Source organism: Chelmon rostratus, chromosome 17, assembly GCF_017976325.1.
Source record: "Chelmon rostratus isolate fCheRos1 chromosome 17, fCheRos1.pri, whole genome shotgun sequence".
NCBI classification, from domain to species: Eukaryota; Metazoa; Chordata; class Actinopteri; order Chaetodontiformes; family Chaetodontidae; genus Chelmon; species Chelmon rostratus.
The window spans coordinates 3,908,872-3,922,419 of record NC_055674.1 but is presented as its reverse complement, the minus strand read 5'-3'; the positions used below and the strand labels follow the sequence as shown (position 1 = coordinate 3,922,419).

At 41.8% G+C, this 13,548-nt stretch overlaps 2 protein-coding genes across 2 annotated transcripts; one reads left to right on the top strand and one right to left on the bottom strand.

Annotated features, from left to right (window-relative positions):
• Positions 1-1,433: 1,433 nt before the first annotated feature.
• On the bottom strand, positions 1,434-6,100 carry dcaf7 (ddb1 and cul4 associated factor 7). Its single transcript, XM_041957741.1, has 7 exons — positions 5,729-6,100; positions 5,261-5,419; positions 4,563-4,674; positions 4,347-4,465; positions 4,044-4,253; positions 3,675-3,792; positions 1,434-2,690 (listed from the first exon to the last, which is right to left on the bottom strand). Exons 1-7 carry the CDS (start codon positions 5,864-5,866, stop codon positions 2,518-2,520), a joined length of 1,029 nt encoding a protein of 342 aa, XP_041813675.1. The 5' UTR covers positions 5,867-6,100; the 3' UTR covers positions 1,434-2,517.
• A 1,319-nt stretch (positions 6,101-7,419) lies between these two features.
• On the top strand, positions 7,420-13,429 carry ccdc47 (coiled-coil domain containing 47). The gene is made up of 13 exons (XM_041957740.1): positions 7,420-7,571; positions 8,751-9,049; positions 9,167-9,268; positions 10,242-10,416; positions 10,576-10,697; positions 10,788-10,853; positions 10,999-11,100; positions 11,266-11,376; positions 11,528-11,613; positions 11,698-11,756; positions 11,857-11,966; positions 12,094-12,261; positions 12,771-13,429. The coding sequence occupies exons 2-13, from the start codon at positions 8,759-8,761 to the stop codon at positions 12,849-12,851; spliced, it is 1,473 nt and encodes a 490-aa protein (XP_041813674.1). The 5' UTR covers positions 7,420-7,571; positions 8,751-8,758; the 3' UTR covers positions 12,852-13,429.
• The last annotated feature ends 119 nt before the right edge of the window (positions 13,430-13,548 follow it).

Below are 13,548 nucleotides of genomic sequence, written 5' to 3'. Positions count from 1 at the left end.
CTCTGCTGATATGCTGCCCCCTATTTGTCTGGACTGACCTTCAACAGGTGGCCATAGCGTACACATTGTACCTTTAAACAGGTAAAGGGAAAAGCTGCAGGTTGTTTTATGCCAACTGAGTGACAAGTGAAGTGGGTGGTAGCTGTCGATCACATACAGACACGGAGACGACATCTCAAGGCGTTCATTGCTCAGATGGTTTCACAGTTCCAACCACGAGGTGAATGTAATGACTTTTTAAGCATTTCTAATTCTGTACAATATTTCTTGAAGCACATATTCCTGTTATTTATCTTTTTCTAGATTAAAGACACACTGCACAGTTACACTGCGAGTCCAAAATGCTTTTATTTGATATAACGCAAACTTACCTGCACATCAACCATCAATCGTGTTTAGCCCAAACTTGCTGTTAGCTCAACAGTTAATACCCATATTTCAAACAGAAAACAATAATTAAAGAACATACTGCAAAGAAAACATGAACTCAATCGTCTCACAACCCAACAGAATTGTCTTTTGAACCACTGGAGGAGGCCTGACTGAACATTTCAACCAATCACATCAGTAAAATACCGCTAATCTACTGATGAACCATTATTTATAATATGATGTTACATAAGTTATATCAGTCACAGCAGCCAATTTTCAAGAATGAGTATTTGCAGATGTATTTTAAGTACATAACACATCTGTGCTTTTACTTAATTACGTATTTAGCTGAAGAACTTTTACTAATAATGAAGTACTTATACAGTGCTGTGCATTTATTTTTACTTAAGTAAAGGAGTACCTCTTCCACCACTGGAAATTAGGTAATGATTTGAAAGTGGCTATTAACTAGTCTGATTGGCCAGGATCACAAGAGTTTGAGAGATTTGCCAGCTGGTCTATAAAGGACACAGATGTGACACCCCTCCACTGTCACAGCTCAGTGGTAGAGCATTAAACTGCAGATCAAGAGGTCCCTGGTTCCCCCTGGTACCCCCTGTAACTGTTCTAATAAGGATAATTCCAAATGACACATAAGGAATTGTGGAGGTTGAAAAGACAACCATAAAGAAGTACAACATAAATATAGTTCTGCATTAATGAGTTCCTCACTCTACAGCAAGACAAAAGCAAATGATTCCTAGCAAATCTACCCTGTGTATGATATACACTAGCTATGCTAACCTTAGGTGAGTGTGATGTTAGCAAACTAGCTACTTGTAATGACAGAGGGGCAGCAGGATGTGGTGGACCAGCCTGCAGCCACCAGCAATGGCTTCAGTTAGCTGAGAGGGCTTGTAGCAAGCTAACAGCTGTTTATTTAATCTTTTGTCAATATGTCAGCATTTATTTTCTTTTTATTTCTGTGTTTATTTAAAGTCCCTTTTTGTCCTCCATAGGGATCAGCATTATCTGTTAACCTACTGTAATTTCCCCTAGCAAAGCAATAAATTGACAAGTTTGTTCCTAGGACATGGAGGAATACAATTTATTAGAGCAAATTCAATAATAAACTTTATGAAAAAGCTACAACATGAACACTTGGCTTACCAACATCTGAAGTTGATATATTTATATGTATATACATTTTGCCTTGTAATGGCATGCTACAAGGACATGACCCTTTAATTATTGAAAAACAGAAAGAGAGGCAGACACAGACAGGAAGTTGTTTCACTCTCCTCCCAATTCACAACTCACTCTAACACAAAGAAAACGCAGCTTTCCGAGCACAATCTTCTACAAAGAAAGAAGGAAGAAGAAGAAGAGAATAAGTAGGAAGTTAAAAAGGCTGAAGGACATTGCTCTGGAAGCCTCTGAGTGTTGCTGTACATGGCTGCCTCACAGCGTCACCAGCCAAACTGAAACACACTATATGATGACAGACACCACTGCAGTGACTCTCAGGTTATTTTACAAAAAAAAAAACTGAAAATAAAAAATGCACGGGTCACAAGTTGGAGCCTCAATACTACGATCATTTGGAGAGAGGATACTGGAAACACACCCATTTGAAAAATCTGACTGCTTCAAAGAGACTGTAATGAACTGATCTGAGTCCACAAGAAGGCTACGACATATTCCTACGCATCAGAGAGGTCACCTGTGGCCACCTACAGCAGTTTGTATCAACCTTTACAAATCAAACAGATGAAACACACAACATCTAAACCCTTCATGATAATCTCACAGCTGGCTGAAATCACACCAAGAAGTATAAAAATCTGATTTTCATAGACAACTGCTCATCGTTCAGAGCTTCTTACAGCAGCTGTGCAGATGCCGAACACTACCTTGTGAGCAAAATAAATAAGAGCTTAAACACGTTTAATAGAAGAACAATGGAGGAAAGAGGTGGGAGGAAATGTAAACCAGGTTATTGTGGAGTAGGTGTGTGATACTCCAAACACGGTCAGAAAGTTCGCTCGTGACCTCGTCCTCGTCCTGAAAGCAGTGGGCTGAGGACCAAAACTCAAGTCCAAATCTGAAACAGCGCTCCTCTTCTTCATCTAAGTGTTCGTGGCTTTAGACGCGCAGGATCTCCAGGCAGTTGTTGTAGCAGATGGCGATCCAGTCCGGCTGCGTGGAGGCCCACTGCACGTTGTTGATCTCCCCTTCGGCGGTGTAGGCCAGGATGGGATCCTCAATGGCCCGTGGCATCTGTTGGATGTCCCAGATCAGAGCCTGATGGTCGTCGGCTGAGGAAAGGAGACAATCAGAGAGATGTTTCAGATTGAAGGAGCAGGGAATGAAGGAAATTTACATTACGGATAAAGTTCCACTCAGATTTTTGGGGTTGTTTCAGGCAAAAGTTAGCAATCGAGACAGAAACTTTAATCATTAATCAAAAACTGGTCTTCGTTCGTACTTTGACTACTGAAGGCTTATTTAGAGTTCTGGCAATCAAAGACAGCCTCAAAATTCTGTCAAATTTAGGACCAAACTCTAATGTGACTATTGCAACAATCCCCAATTACACACCAACCAACCGGAATGCAACATTAATTGATGCAGAGGACACTACAGAGCCAGTGTAATGCTAAATGAGTAAGCACTAAGTAGTGCTTACTCATCTCATGTAACCAGAAATTACATTTGTGCTCGTTCTTTTGCAAAACACAAGCAAAATGTTAAGTCTTATTTTGTGTGAAAAGCAAAAACTCAGTGGCAATTTTATTAGGTACACCTGTGCAATCTAAAGCAATCCAACACAACGTCTATGATAATGTTGAGTGTTTTCTGACAAAGTGACAGGTGGAAATAAACTTATGTTTTAGTATTGAGGTCATAAAGGTGGTGCTGTGCTCGGCTGCTAATATTCTGCCTCCGTCATGTAAACAGGGAGGACAAAAAAAAAAAAATCAGAACCACCTCTCAGTATAATATCTTCCAGTAAAAATAATACACTTTGCAAAGGTTTAATTTATGGCAAAGCTGTTGTTTGGACTTGCAACAGATTATAATTTATAACTATTTTTCAAAAATTCAGATGCTAACCTCTGTGACTTTATTCTAATGGTAATACATGAGTGACACAAACCGGGGACACTATGCACCATGCATTTGTCTGACAATCTGACAAAAAACTCAAAACTGATGCTGTACTTCATTAGATGCATTTGGTCTGACATGCAATGAACCTGTAAGATTGTCGCTACCCCACAATCCACAGGTGCCTTTACCTGCAGTGCAGATGTGACATGAGGAGTGAGGGGCCCAGGCGATGCCGTTGACACAAGCGCGATGGTTGTTCAGCCGAGCCACCGGAGTGCAGGGCACACGTACATCCAGGATGACCACCTGTAACACAGAAATATTACTGCTAAGACTAACAGAGGTGAAACACTCAATCCAAATATACCAAGAGACACATCCATAAAATTCAATATTTCATTTGCCGTTATAGAACCGCAAATGGTTTTCAGTCAAAAAGACTTTTAAGAATTCACAACATTTCAGGCTCCCTGGCTTACCGAGGTTTAATTTTTAATTCAAAACAGGTAGACAAAGCATGGCTGCTGATAGGCTGAAACAATCTACAGCAAACTGACCTCCATGCCGTCCATGGCCATTGTGGCCAAGTAGTTGGGGTCCTGCTTGTTCCAGCAGAGGCGCAGCAGCGGGTGGTGCTGGGGGTCTTCGTAGATGATGGTGCTGTGCTCCAGGTGCCGGAGGTCAAACATGCGGACGGATCCATCGGCTCCCACAGAGGCAAACATATCTCTTCCACCTCCTGCACGGCTGAACGCGATGTCGTACACCTGCACAGACACATACATTCGTCTAAATGTTCTTTTAAGCTGTATGTGCAACCACAGAGGACTTCATTTTATAGTGCAGACACATGCACACACCTCTTTGTCATGAGCAATCAGCTGGGTCTTCACATGTCCAGACACCAGGTTCACCCGTCCTAACACCTGACCAGTCTCCAACCCCCAGATCGTGCAAGTGGTGTCAATGCTGGAAGTGCCTGCAGAAAGAACGAGCAGGTTAAACTATACATATCAAAGAGCAGCAAAGTACGACTCATAGCCTCCTCACTATTTATCATAGACAGGATTTCTTACCCAGCAGGTTGGGATCAACTTCATTCCAGTCAAAGGAGGTGAGAGGAGCACAGAAGTCTGAGTTCTTGTTGTTATTCAGCAAACATTCAAGACGAGTTTCTGTGTCACTGACCTGTGCGATAAATGCAGTTTGATAGTGAGCAGACTCCTTCTAAACAAGCACTATATTCACATCAATGTGACCATTTCACAGCTGCCAGAGCTACAGCAATAAACAGACTGGTTTTACCCCCCCCAGCACTGACTAGACGGTGCTTATGCTACAGCTGAGTGTGACTGATAAGACACATACAGACGTCTTCTTATTCTTCGTGTGAGGTGCAGTCGTGGACTACTGTGGTTCACGGGGACGGGGGGAGATTAAAGATTTCACTGTCATTATCAACAAAGTACCAAGGCAAAGGAAAAATCAAGAAATGTGTCACTCCATCTGTACTTTCTGACTTCTGCTTTTGCTAATGAAGAATAAATGTCACACAGTGCAACAGTGAGGCTCAATGGTTTGTTTTCAATAGTTTTTGGTCAACAATGGAGTTCTGTGGCACAGAGATTTAAGACTTCACGAGGATTTAGATGCACAAACACTTGTTACTGAGATCACTTCATTTTGGATTTTGATCTTTTCGTGGAAGTTGATGGACATTAAAAATATATAGATATATCAGCAGGCTTGACCCGTGACATTAAAAATATCTTACCCTCCAAATGCGCAGGTAATCCCCACTGGTGGCCAGCAGGTCCGGGTACACCCCCTTCGTGTCTGGAATCCACATGATCTTGGTGGTGGGGTAAGGGTGATCAAATGTGTTCCTGCAGACGAACTCTGAGCTCTCCTCCTCCAGACCCACCAGCTGAACCTGGACAGGAGCGAACACGTTACCTGTTATTTTAAGTCGAGCCTAAAGACTGTTCAAGGCAACGAGAGTCAGAAATAGCATTAACTATATACGGTGTTACTAAAGGGGATTACTATTTAAAGGTAGCTTGATTGACTTTTTACATTGAGACACTTGTTACTTCAGTGTTTCTGGTAAACAACAACGAAACAAACATTGTGATTATATGTCTTAGCGCTGCGCAGGACAGCTAGCATTAGCACTAGCTCGCTAACGTTACCGTCTTTAGCTTTACGTTAGCCGATGAATGGCCACATCCACACTACGCACCTTGTTGTTGTATTCCTCCACGAAGCTCCCAAGTGCCAGCCGAAAGCGTTTGTCCGGGCGTACGCTCCAGTTCATCGCGTACACCGTCCATGGCGCCTCGTATTTGTAGATTTCTTTTCTTTTGCCGTGAAGCGACATCCTCCCGAACTGCAGCTGTTGTCTCGGCAGCTAACACGCTAGCGTTACCGTTAGCGAACTACGAAATAAGTAGTCCTACAAGCACACTATTACCAGATATTTAACTTACAAGAGCAAATATCAGCAGGTGTGGTGATAACGACAATTTTATCAAACAAATCTTGTTTTATAGCAAGATTTCTCACCACTTTACTTAACAAAGAGTAGCATTACTCGTTACGATCTGAAGAACGGTTAAGTCCAACAGAGTATGAGTAACTTCCGCTTAGTCTTTTCAGAATAAAATCCCCCATGACAATCAAAATCCCAGTTTCTGTCAAATCTCACGGCCAAGAATGTCAAATGGCTTTTGCACGGATTTATAATTGTGTGAACTGATAAATTTTGTTAATTTTTGGATTCACACTTTGGTTTCCATAATTCGATGCCTTTGGAATACATTGAATGCACTGCATGGCTGTGATAAATGCATTCTATGACTATGATTTATACAGGAAGAAAAACAAACAAACTACCACTACACTACTCCTTGTTCTTGTTGTCTGGTTAAACATAAAAGAGTGAAAACAAGACAGACACCATAATTAATGAACATAAAATGCGAATGCACCGTTTACTAATATAAACTAATATAAAGTTGTATTTGTGTTATAACTAGAGGTATGCGTCTGTCTTGACTGTCAGCGGAGTTATTGCTGGTCATGAGTGCATCATCTTCACCAGTATCCATCGCCCTCCAGTGGCCATAGTCGTAACTACAGCCTGCGTCTTGATTGTTTTTTTTTTTTTTTGACCGTTTGAACCGGAAAAATGTCTATGCTATTGTGTTCAACTTGACAAACAACTGTAGTTACGCACTGTGACCACTAGATGACATTATAAACCACGTCTTTACGTTGAAAACGCACATCTGACTGAATTTATTTATTGTTTAACTCGTGTTTATTTCTTACAATGTGGAATCTTTTCTCTACAATCCTTATTTAACAATTAATATTAAATGATGAGAAAAACAAACCGAGGCTCAGTAAAGGCTGCTAATATTTGATAACCAGCCACCCTCCACAATATATTACATAAACGTTATACCGTTCATGAATATTCATTAAACACATTAAAAATATTCTAAATTTGATTTTTAAAACCATTGAAGGATCCATGCTACATTACATACTTTCCAACTGCAGCTTTTACACAAATCCTGGTCAACTTCTGGATTTCTTCTGTACTTGTGTCATGTTGTTAGTTCTATGGTAAGGAACTTGCATAATGTAGAATAATTCAGAATGTAAGTCATACAGAAAATAAAAAGCACTTTACAAGAGTGTACGTACTTAAAACGTGTACAAAACAATACATGATGATAACAAACAGTATTCTCGACAGAGTTGTAGTAACGTATTGTGACCAGTGAGGGCACTGAAGACCCATAATTATAACGTCAAGATGGACAACGACATGCAAGCACTTCCGGTAAAACCATTCAAAATAAAACTTTAAAATGCATAAGGAGAATGCAGGCGAGGTGGTGACGTGACTTCCGTCGTGTCGAACATAGGTGTTGAAGGGAGGCATCTGTACTTCTGCTGTGAAAGGTCGGTCCTGTGTTGAGTAGTTTGCTACTTCAGGCGTAACATCACTAGCTACAAGGACAGACTTCTTGAGCTCAACCTCCGTTACGGTTATTGTCACAATAATTATTTGGGTAAGCGCTTCGGCAGCTTTGTTCATTTGGTTTATTTTAATAATACTCTTCTTCTTAGTTGTGTTTTTCGAGAAAAAAGCGTGGCTTTCCATTTAGGATCGGGTTGGTTGCTAGCAACAAGGCACCGTGCTAGCTAGCCACGGTTAGCATGCTAATGCCAGATTTGCTAACCACTAATGATACAGCGAATGAGTGCTGGGGGATGGGTCTGGTACGGTTATATGATTACGGCTTGAGGTTTAATCGAGTATATGTCATGAGGTAATAAAACATAGTTAGTTTTGAATGAATGGCTCAACAGAAAGTCAGACATAGCCTCTCATTTTAGCCTGTTAGCAAGCGTGCCACAAATGTTGGATCGTTGGCTAAAGTTAGTGGTGCTAGCCACAGCTTTCTGGTTGGTTCTGGATACACTCGCATATGGCACAGCTTCTTAAGTTTGACTGAGCGCTTAACCTTTTCGTTGCCCCAGTAGTACCGAAGTCTGTTACTAGAATGTCTCAGATTAATATTTTGTATCTTAATTTATATTCTCAGTGACATAGTTACAGCACTGGAAAGTAACTAAAAACATAAAACAGCGTTTCCCAATACTGGCACACTGGAGTTCCTTTTCCTCCTTAGTCATTGTTTTCTTGTCGGTGTCGGTCAGTAGGGATTTTTTCTCTTGGTGGTTTGTCACGTGAATACTGGCTGTGTGAGCAGGGGCTCACCTGGTTACTCTGATGTGGACCAGTGTCACCTGGGGTCTGTTACAGAGTAGCTGTTATTGCCCCAACGGTCCAGTTTTGTTTTCAGTTTGGACTAACTTGTTAACTATTCCTACGGTCTAGTGTAACGTTAGTGTGTCAAAGTGATAAACTGTTAACACTATCGCCAATCCTTATGGTCCTGTAACATGTAAGTCCTCCAGAGACACTTCAGTGTTAAAGCAACCCTCAGGCCTTATTAAAGACTGCTAATACACAAGCACCCTGCACTGCTGAACTGAGCTTACCTCTTCAGCTCTCACTTCTTCTTTCTGAAAGAGTGTGTAAGATTTTTTCCTTCCTAATCTTCATTATCTGTATTTGGCATGCTAAACTTCTGTATTTGACCTTCTCTCTCTCTCTCCTCAAACCACCATTATTTACATGCGTTCCCATCTGTTGCATTACCTCTCTTTCCACTTTGGTGCAGGTCCCACGATGCGAGGTGCGTATCTCCTCCTGATACCCGCGCTGTTGCTCCTCCTGGCCCTTCCTGTCTCCAGGGGACGCTACAATGATGATTTTGATGATGGCGAGGACCTAGCAGACTTTGATGACAATGACTTTGCTGAGTTTGAGGACATGAACGACGATCCAGCAGCTGAGGCGGAAGCCGCCCCTCCTCCTCGCGCCTCACCGTCCTCGCAGCCTGAAGAGGATGAAGACGAAGATGAAGCCACTGTAGAGCTGGAGGATGGCCAAGATGGTTTTGAGGATGCAGAGACACAGGTACATTGCCTTTTATGACTGTAAATATTTTATTATTATTGTTGTTATTATTATTATTCACTACATTATATTATACAGAAGGTGTAGCAAAGCTAATTCGACTTCATGTTTCCCTAGGATCAAGACATATACAGCAAATATGATCAGGAGGAATTTGAGGGAATTGGAGACATGGAAAAGACAGGCCACTCCATGAAGGACCCCCTCATAATCCACACGGTAAGCCGGGTTTATTGCTTAAGTCTTTTCACACGCTGTCTTCTGCTGATTGTGATTTAGCTTGCCTCTGAATGTGCACACAATTTGTGCTGCCTGCAAAAGACATTTTACTGTGGCTGCATATATGTTTGGGGCATGCAGCACATTGACATTAATGCAGTGTGTGTTGTCATTGTAATGAAAATGTGATTTTGCCACTGTGGGGAAAACTTAAAGCTAGAAATGCAGATTACTCTATTGTTTTGTAGCTGCTGTTGAATTTTGTCTGTTAACTGGGACACAGACAATTTCCAGAGACTGTTGTCATGAAAGTGCTGAAATTTGTAGCTTAAGTAACTGATTGCTTGCAGCTGTTGACAGTTGACAGTTATCATATCATGTGCATCTGCTTATCTACTGTATTGAATTTTACTGTATTAATGGTATAAAAAATATAGGACATCATTTGTGAGCTTATAATTAAACATTTGCTCAATGCTTTGTGTTTTCATTCCTTCAAGGCTCATTGTAACTAATAACAATAATAATAATTGTGTAATGCAATGAAACAGTGAAATTTTCTGAGACGGTTATCATACTGTAAGCCCTGTTTCAGCCTAAACTACCACTGTTTCACTTACACTGATGCTGATTAGAGTTAGACAGATGAATTGACGAGGCTGACGCATCTGCCGATAGTAGCTTCTTGTCGATATTTTGGTATCAATGTATTTGTTGGCCAACTAGTAACAAGAAATTAAAGTACAAAAATCCCAGTCTAGGTTTGAGATAGTTAGAAAAAGGGTATTCGTAACATAGTTTGTCCACTAGAGAGCACTTACAAGTTGATTTTTCAACTGTAAAATCTCCTACTCTGTATGCTCAATTCTTCTCTTACCTCCGAGATATAATTTTCTGTGTTGGCCTCAAAAGTCGAGTGTCAGTCGAGCTATGATACTGATGGTCGTTTAACCTGATTGCTGTTTCTCTGCAGGTTCCTGCACATCTGCAGAACAGCTGGGAGAGTTACTACATGGAGATCCTGATGGTGACCGGCCTGTTGGCGTACATCATGAACTACATCATTGGCAAGAACAAGAACAGTCGACTCGCTCAGGCCTGGTTCAGCTCCCACAGAGAACTTCTAGAGAGCAACTTTGCACTAGTGGGTGAGTCCTTCCACCTCCCAGGTGTCTCCAGGATACAGCAGCAGGGCATGAAATACTGCTGCATGTGCTTGTGTTTTGTGGTAATGGCCAAATGCATGAAATGGTGACTGTCAGTATGAAGCAGATCTCGTGTTAATTGTCAGTAATTTGTATGTACAGGCGATGACGGCACCAGCAAAGAAGCAGTGAGCACTGGGAAGCTGAATCAGGAGAATGAACACATCTACAACCTGTGGTGCTCTGGACGTGTGTGCTGTGAAGGCATGCTGATCCAGCTCAAGGTATGAGCAATGTCTAGTATGCATGGCGTCCCATTGTAGTCACTGCATTGTGTTAGATATTCAGTCATATAATGTTCCTTATAATTCCAGTTTCTGAAGAGGCAGGACCTGCTCAACGTTCTGGCCAGGATGATGAGGCCGGCCTGTGATCAGGTGGTACGTATCAGTCAAATAGCGATTCAGATGAGTCCACATGGAGCCTGTGCAGTGGAACACAAAACACAGATACACTGGACTGGACTGTGCTTTTTAAAGTAGTGTCACAGTCACTGTCTCACCAGCAGCGTCTGTCTGTTTGTAGCAAATCAAAGTGACTCTGAATGACGAGGACATGGACACGTTTGTGTTTGCTGTTGGCACCAAGAAAGCCATGGCCAGGCTTCAGAAGGAGATGCAGGACTTGGTAAATATCCTCCGCAACTTGTGTACTTCACATTGAAGCAATCTGAAGCTCTATTTATTGAGCAGTACTCTTGTTACTGCACAAATAGATTGGTTTATTTTGTTACCGTGTTACTCATTCTATTACCTGCTTAGTGAAAGCCTCTATTTTTGCTCTTTTCCATAGAGCGAGTTCTGCGGTGACAAGCCTAAGTCTGGGGCCAAGTATGGGCTCCCAGACTCCCTGGCTATTCTAAGTGAGATGGGCGAGGTCACAGATGGGGTGATGGACAACAAGGTGAGGTGTTTTGGGCTTATCTCTCAAATGGTGTTACAGCAAAAAAGGCACTGCAGGGTCTCAGAATACCAAACAGGGTTTCTTGCTTCGCCTCTTCCTCTCTTTAAATACAGCTCTCTCACGTGTCTGGATCTGTTTTTGGTATTTTTAGATGGTGCATTATATCACTAACCATGCTGACAAGATTGAGTCCATCCATTTCTCGGACCAATTTTCTGGTCCAAAAGTTATGCAAGAGTGAGTATTTGTGTCTTTTTTTTTGTCTTTTTTTAATTCCTTACATGCAGATTTGGTATTAAAGCCTCCTGTGTTGTTTTTCAGGGAGGGTCAGCCCTTAAAGCTGCCTGAGACCAAGAAGACGCTGCTGTTTACATTTAATGGTGAACATTTTGGCTCTCCTATCTGAAAAAAATCTAAACTCATACCTCATGACCCCATCATTTTCTTTCACTAATGTGCACGGGCTGTTTTTGTGTGTAGTGCCTGGCATGGGCAACACCTCTCCCAAAGACATGGACACTCTGCTCCCTCTCATGAACATGGTGATCTACAGCATCGATAAAGTCAAGAAACTCCGTCTCAACAGGGAGGTGAGCAGAAGTCTAGTGCTGTGGGTCACATCCAAATGAAAACTCACTTATTTGCTGTATTTTGTGTTTTTACATTAGAGTTTAAAAGTGCAGCACTGACTCCCCTTTATCCTCCCTGCACATGTAGGGCAAGCAGAAAGCTGACAGAAACCGGGCCCGTGTGGAGGAGAACTTCCTGAAGCAGACTCACGCTCAGCGTCAGGAGGCAGCTCAGACTCGCCGGGAGGAGAAGAAGAGAGCCGAGAAGGAGAGGATCATGAATGAGGAGGACCCTGAGAGGCAGCGTCGTCTGGAGGTGTGAAATGCAACAGACAAACGCTACAAAAAGAAACCACAAAAGACACCTCTAAACCTAAACTGACACATTATATCCTGTTTGATCTGTGCAGAAATCAGAGCGCAAAAATGATAGATACAGACATTTATGTGCCAGACATTTTCCAGGAAGTTACTGCTCCCAGCCAAGAGAAAGTCCAGCACATAACCTCCCATCAAACTATAACATTTTTACACTTGTATTTGTGTACGGATTTAACAAACAATAAATAACTTTTTAGCTGAGCTGGGAGTTGTTGGACACAGCCAGGGTAGCTGTTTCAAGTCTGTATGCTAAGCTAAGCTAAACTAGCTGCTGGCTGTAGCTACATATTTACCATACAGACATGAGTCGTATCAATGGCTCATGTAACCCTCAGCATAAAAGCAAATAAACATATTTCCCAAAATGTTGAACATTCCTTTTAATAAAAGGTGTACTAATTAGTGTAATTCTCATTTTCATGTCTCAAATATTCATGTTTTAAGGAAGCAGCCCAGCGGCGTGAGCAGAAGAAGATTGAGAAGAAGCAGATGAAGATGAAGCAGATCAAAGTGAAAGCCATGTGAAAGACCATCACGGGGATAAGCGATAGAAGCGCACACGAGAGCAGTGCTCAGCTCAGACGGTTTCCTCCAGCTCTGGCTCACCGTCGCTCCAGCTCTAAACAGACATCCGCCGCCTCCGGGCCTGTCCAGCTTAGCTGTCTCTGTCACCGCCTGCTCCATTTGGTGTGGCCAAACCTCAGTGACTGAGAGTGAACTGTTCACATCAAGTGAGAGGGACTTTTTCACCGTCAAATCTATCACTACAATTCATGCTAGGATTTTTTTTTTTTTCTGTCCCACTATCTTTTCAAAATTCATCAAAGCTGTGTAGCTTGGTGAACTTTTTAAATTAAGCCACTGGGAAGGAGGGCACTGTTTGTTGATGTTGAACCACATTTTTAAAAGAAATGAAGGCATCGCTGTGGCTTCATTGGAAATGTATTAGCATTAATATAATATGATCAAGGAAATTTTAATTTATATCTGTGAAATTGGTTTCTTGCAGGCTGTTTCTAATATGTCTGAGCAAATATAATAAAATGCACTGGAGTCTGTTTGAAAACTTTCCGTCGCTTGTATGATTTACAAGACAATTGAGTGACAATGGGTGTGTGCACAACATGGAAACTGATTCACAGACCTCTTGATAGCAGCAGTTAAAAGAGTGAGGGTCTATAACAGGGGCCAGAGTGGGTGAGGCTTAATGCTAAATTTAACT